This window comes from Pantherophis guttatus, chromosome 18, assembly GCF_059756535.1.
Source record: "Pantherophis guttatus breed Tessera chromosome 18, ASM5975653v1, whole genome shotgun sequence".
NCBI classification, from domain to species: Eukaryota; Metazoa; Chordata; class Lepidosauria; order Squamata; family Colubridae; genus Pantherophis; species Pantherophis guttatus.
Genome location: NC_142080.1, coordinates 5538732 through 5544768, shown reverse-complemented (window position 1 = coordinate 5544768; position 6037 = coordinate 5538732). Strand labels below are relative to the sequence as shown.

General features: G+C 49.3%; 1 protein-coding gene across 16 annotated transcripts in view; it reads right to left on the bottom strand.

Annotated features, from left to right (window-relative positions):
- The window catches only part of TRPT1 (tRNA phosphotransferase 1), a 30288-nt gene that overhangs the window by 18281 nt on the left and 5970 nt on the right, over positions 1 to 6037 (bottom strand). For 10 of the 16 annotated variants that reach the window (XR_009620270.2, XR_015730394.1, XR_015730395.1 and 7 more), the window contains 4 exons: positions 5848 to 6017; positions 5316 to 5490; positions 3619 to 3675; positions 2074 to 2184 (listed from right to left, as the gene is read on the bottom strand). Coding sequence is in view for 1 of the 16 variants with exons in the window: in XM_060682355.2 (XP_060538338.2) it covers positions 1231 to 1253; positions 2074 to 2184; positions 3619 to 3675; positions 5316 to 5490; positions 5848 to 6017 (536 nt within the window). In the remaining 15 variants the exon portion in view is untranslated. Of the gene's footprint in view, positions 1 to 173; positions 1254 to 2073; positions 2185 to 3618; positions 3676 to 5315; positions 5491 to 5847; positions 6018 to 6037 lie in introns of those variants that run through there. The other 6 variants (XR_015730398.1, XR_015730400.1, XR_015730401.1 and 3 more) reach the window with 2 other exon arrangements.

The following is a 6037-nucleotide window of genomic DNA, read 5'->3' as shown; positions in this document are numbered from 1 at the left end:
CGCACCATCATAAGTACGGACCGATTCTTCCATTTTTTTTTGTTGCTGAAAACTTGTTATAAAAGATCGCATATTGTGATCATGTGATTGTAAGACACCGCAACTGTTTGCAAATGCAAGCTTTTTATTTTATAGAAATAAAATAAATAAAATTAATAATAATAATAATAAACTGGTTGCCAAAGCACCTAATTGAGATGATGTGACCATGGAGGGGTGTATGTTGTGATGGTCGTAAATGCGAGGACTGGTTATAAATGCAAGGATTGGGCGTTTTACAGCACGGTCGTAACTTTCGACGTTTGCTAAATAAACGTTCGTAAGTGGAGAGTTATCTATATTCAGAACATCTACCCCTGGGGTGAAATCCAGCAGGTTCTGACAGGTTCTGGAGAACCGATAGCGGAAATTTTGAGTAGTTCGGAGAACCAGCAAATACCACCTCTGGCTGGCCCCAGAGTGGGGTGGGAATGGGGATTTTGCAGTATCCTTCCCCCAGGAGTGGGGAGGGAATGGGGATTTTGCAGTATCCTTCCCCCAGGAGTGGGGAGGGAATGGGAAGTTTGCAGTATCCTTCCCTTGCCACACCCACCAAGCCACGCCCACAGAACCGGTAATAAAAAAAATTGGATTTCACCACTGATCTACCCATCTTGGCCAGCTTAACTGAAGGTACTCTTTCACTTAACAACAACAGTTCATTTAGCGACCGTTCAAAGTTACCACACTGAAAAAAAGTGACTGACGACCCGTTTTTTTCACATACTTAACGCCCATTGCAGCACCCCTATGGGCAACGTGATCGAAAATTCGGATCCTTGGCCACGGGTTCCTATTTATGACGGTGGCTGTGTCCCAAGGTCATGGGATCACCTTCTAACCAGCAAAGTCCACGGGGGACGCCCGATTCACTTAACAGCCGTGTTACTGACTTCTCACAGCTGCAGTGACTCACTGAACAACCGTGGCAAGGAAGGTCGTAAAACGGGGCAAAACTCACTTAACTCAGTGACAGGAATTTGAGGCCCCCTTGTGGTCCTAAGTCGAGGACTACCCAAATGGGACCAGAGATATATTTTCCACGGGGAAGAGAAAACCAGAAAGATTATGTCTGTTCTAATTGAAATAGTGAAAGTTCCTGGTTAAGTTACGTGTTCGAACGCACACGTGTGATCAAGGCGTGTCTCTCGGATGAAATGACGGCAGGGAAGAAATCCACGTCAGGAACGATCACTCAAGAGGCAGGAGGCTGCCTGGGAAGAGAAAAAGAGCAGAAAGCCCAGATAGAGGTGTTATCATTCCCTTGAATAATACAGTCCTTGGCATAAAACAGTTCACTTAGTGACCATTTGAAGTTACGACGACACTGACAAAAAGTGTCTGATGGCTGTTTTTTTCCACACTTACAACCGTTGCAACCACCCCCTCCATGGTCACCGGATCATAATTTAGACGCTGGGCAAAACTGACTCACACTTACGACCATTGTACTGTACTGTCCCGGGGTTACGTGATCCTCTTTTTTTGAGACCTGAGTCCACGGGGAAGCCGGATTTCGCCGAGCAACCGTGTTTACTAATTGAACAACTGCCGTGATTTCCTTAATGAATTCGGTCGTAAAACGGAGCGGAATTCGCTTCACCAAAGTCTCGCTTAGCGACAGGAATTCTGGGCCCAGAATTGCGGTCGTAAGTCGAGGACTACCTGTAATTGTAACTCACCTGGAAAGTCCAGATATGACCAGCTGTTTCTATGTGGCATCTGTTGAACCCCTCTATGGCCTACACTGAAAATCTCCCAGACTTCAAACTGCTGATTTTATCCAGTGGTGGTATGCAGCCAGTTCTATCCGGTTCGGGCAAATCGGTAGCGGCAGCTGTGGGAGACTCCACCCACTCTCCCGGACGTCATCACGTCCCGTTTTTCACGCTCTGCGCATACGCGGAAGGCCCTCACATTTGCGAACCGGTAGCGAAGGTAAGTAAATTCCACCCCTGGTTTTGTCCACATGTGTCTTGAATGCTCCCGAGCCCTGAACCGGGCCTAAGACCCCGGAAGAAGCTTCAGACTTACGTCGAGGTTGAAGCTGCAGTGCTCTGCTGAAGTAGCGGGGAAGCAACAGCCCGTCTGCGTTGCCCGGGGTCAGGATGACGCCATTCGCCGAGCGGGAGAAAGAGATCCCATCTACGGGGAAAGCAGGAATTCTCTGAGTCAACATGCATCATTTCCTCCCTCCCTCGTCTCTAAAAGACCGGCAGACAAGTTGAGACTTCTCCCCCAGGATTTGAAACTGGTTCCCATCCATCCTTAAATTCCACCCTCAGCATCAGAAAAGAATACAGTATTGTAACGGAGTTGGAAGGGCTCTTGGAGGTCTTCTAGTCCAGCCAAGCAGAAGACCCTACACCAGTGATGGCTAACGTTTTTTGCCGTTGCGTGCCAAAGGCGGGGATCACGGGGGGTCGCACACATGCGTACCCATACCCCTAATTCAATGTGCTCGCCCCCACTGCGCGTGCACGCACGACTTCCCCCCTCACTCCCCCCACTTTTGGCACATGATGGCACAGTGGGCCCGGTAGGCCTGTTTTTCGTTCTCCCCAGGCTCCAGAGACTTTCTTGGAGCCTGGGGATGGCGAAAATGGCCTCCCCCTCCCTCCCTGGAGGCTCTCCGGAGGCCAGAAACAGCCTTTTTCCCGATTTCTGGTGGGCTCAGAAGGTTCGAAAATCAGGTGGCCGGTGCGCACATCCGTGCTGGAGCTGAACTAGGGCAATGCTCGCGTGCCGACAGATATGGCTCCGTGTGCCACCTGTGCTATAGGTTCGCCATCACGGCCCTATATCTGTTCTGTCCCCCGTCCTTACACAGACAAATGCAATATCAAAGACGTCTGCCAATAATTTATTGTATAAACAGACCAGAATTCCTGGCAGATGAGAGTTCTGGCAGCTAACGGTAAAATGCCTGCCCAGTCCAATTAGTACTCCTAAAAAAGCAGGAGAGGCCTTATCTGCAGTCCATTTCCAGAGCGACAAATTATCCACAAGAGTTTAGTCCAAAATATATCTGAGCCGAAGTGCAGGAGTCACGATGTGACTCTTTAGAGTTTAAACTTTTGTCCGTCACAAAGCCTGCCGAGCAATCACGCCCCCTTTTATCCCTTGTGGGGCGTGGCTCAGTGACTCAGCTCAATCCCTGGCCCTCCCACACCTCTTCCTTTGCTGCGCAGGCTTCTCCCTCCGACGCTGCCTGGGATCAAGCCAGGATTCATCATCCTCGCTCCCTATCAATTGGTGCTCCGATATGCCTTCCTCCTGGCCCATCCCAGGCTGTTCCTCCTGGCCTTCGGATGGAACCCAAGGCATTGCCAGAGAGGAGGGTCCTGGAGAGGGAGGTCTTGTCAGTTCCTCCCCATCACCTTCTGAGTCCTCTTCCTCCATGAGGACAGGCTCGGGAGTCGGAGTCACAACAATATCATTTCAGACAAATGATTGTCCGATCTCTCCTTAAAAGCCTCCAGTGATGGGAGCACCCACTGTAGGCGAGCCATCCACCTGTTAAATTCAAGATTTACTTCTTCACCTGTCTTCTGCTCCACAAGGTTGGTCTTCACTCACCTGCCAGCACCTTGGGAATATCAATGATTATGGCCACTTCAGAACTGTTCCTCATTCCTGGGAAGAGAAGGAAGAGGCTGTACTTGAATGCATTAAGGCTTTATCCCAAGTTATAATTGTACATACGGGTTGGATTATTCAATTGTTTTGGTGGCAGTTCACACATCACGCTACGCCCGAATTCAGTGTCAGACCTACGAGGTAGAGCAGACTAAGAAACCCCATGCCACTTAAATCTGGAGTACTTTTATTGTAACAGGAATTATTTAGAATAAAGAGAGTTGGAAGGGACCTTGGAGGTCTTCTAGTCCAACCCCCTGCTTAGGCAGGAAACCCTATACCATTTCAGACAAATGGTTCTCCAACCTCTTCTTAAAAACTTCCAGTGTTGGACCATTCGCAACTTCTGGAGGCAAGTTGTTCCACTGATTAATTGTTCTAACTGTCAGGAAATTTCTCCTAGGTTGCTTCTCTCCTTGATTAGTTTCCACCCATCGCTTCTTGTCCTGCCCTCAGGTGCTTTGGAGAATAGCTTGACTCCCTCTTCTTTGGGGCAGCCCCTGAGATATTGGAAGACTGCTATCATGTCTCCCCTAGTCCTTCTCTTCATAAAACAGTTCCTGCAACCATTCTTCATATGTTTTAGTCCCCTCATCATCTTCGTTGCTCTTCTCTGCACTCTTTCTAGAGTCTCCACATCTTTTTTACATCGTGGCGACCAAAACTGGATGCCGTATTCCAAGTGTGGCCTTACCAAGGCCTTATAAAGCGGTATTAACCCTTCAAGTGATCTTGATTCTAGGTATAGTAACAGGACCTTGCAAGTCTGAAGGAGTGTCTCCCTCCCTCCCTAAGGAGGGTCTTTTCTGAGATGTTTTCTCATATTATTTTTTTGGCCAGGGCTTCACAATGCTTTCCAGCCCTCTCTAAGCAGTTTACAGAATCAGCCTCCTTGCCCCCAACAATCTGGGTCCTCATTTTATCGACTTCAGAAGGATGGAAGGCTGAGTCAAACTTTAATTTAATTTAATTTAATTTAATATTTAAATTTATATACCGTCCTTCTCCCGAAGGACTCAGGGTGGTGAACAGCCAGAAGTAAAAAACATCAAATACAAAATATAAAAACAATTAAAAAATGAATTAAACAATTTGGCCCGACCTTGAGCCGGTCAGGATTGAACTGCTGGCAGTGAGCAGAGTTAGCCTGCAATACTGCATTCTAACCAGAAGGAAGGAAGGAAGGAAGGAAGGAAGGAAGGAAGGAAGGAAGGAAGGAAGGAAGGGCAATAGCACTTAGACTTATATACCGCTTCACGGTGCTTTTACAGCCCTCTCTAAGCGGTTTACAGAGTCAGCCTCTTGCCCCCCAACAATCTGGGTCCTCATTTTACCCACCTTGGAAGGACGGAAGGCTGAGTCAACCTTCAGCCAGTCAGGATCGAACTCCTGGCGGTGGGCAGAGCCATCCTGAAATTCTACCACATTCTACCTACTGCGCAATCTTTCGCTTGGTACCGAGTGTCTTTCCGATAAATCCAAAATCCTGGATGGTTACTGCCTAACTGCGATTAAAACCGAGTGGGAAGGAGGGGCTCTCTGAAACTCCCACTAGACAAGGATTCCGATGCCACCGAACACAAGGAAACCTTGCCCCCCTACCCCACCCCACCCCTTTCTCAAAGTGGAGCACTCACCACTTAGGACGGCCCCCTCCCCTGGCAATCCGGGCGCTAAATGGATGTGCGTCCTCCCCATCCGGGACAGGCCACGCTGACGAATGGCTGGCCAGTGGCGCAGAAGTGTGCCGTGAGCCACAGTCTCTGGGAAGTCCTGTAGGGTTTGCAGCGGAGTTAATTCCAGCTCAGGAACCTGAAAGGACGAGAATTACCGTCAAGGACTTGGCTGAAATGAAATCGCTCTCTTTTCCTACGTTTTCTTTGCTTTAAAAGTGGGGTGGGGGCGGCAGGCGGATCTGAGTAGTTCGGAACTTCCGAACTTCCGGTAGGCCCGTTTTTCGCCCTCCCTGAGCCTCTGCGTGTACCCTGCACTTATCTGCATCCAAAACGGGTTGCGTGGGGGCTCCTGAGAGGGGCTGGGTGAGCAGGGCCAGCCAGGAGTGGGATTTGGGGGTTCTCCGAACTGCACAGAATCTTAGCTAGAGGTTCTCCTGAACCCTTGCGAACCCCCAGCAGCCCACCCCTGGATTAGATTCTCTGAACTCCTTACCTGTAGCGAGTGTCCTTGATTCGCACGGATCTGGAGGTGTCCGCTGGACGGATGGCGGCAGAGAGCAAATCGCTGTTTTTCATTGGTCTCCACGACACGCTTCACGTCCTCCTCCGACCAGGCCTTAAATTGGGGCAAGCGAAGAATCTCCCCCATGTCGACAAAGCCGTCTTACGATTCAGGAACAAAA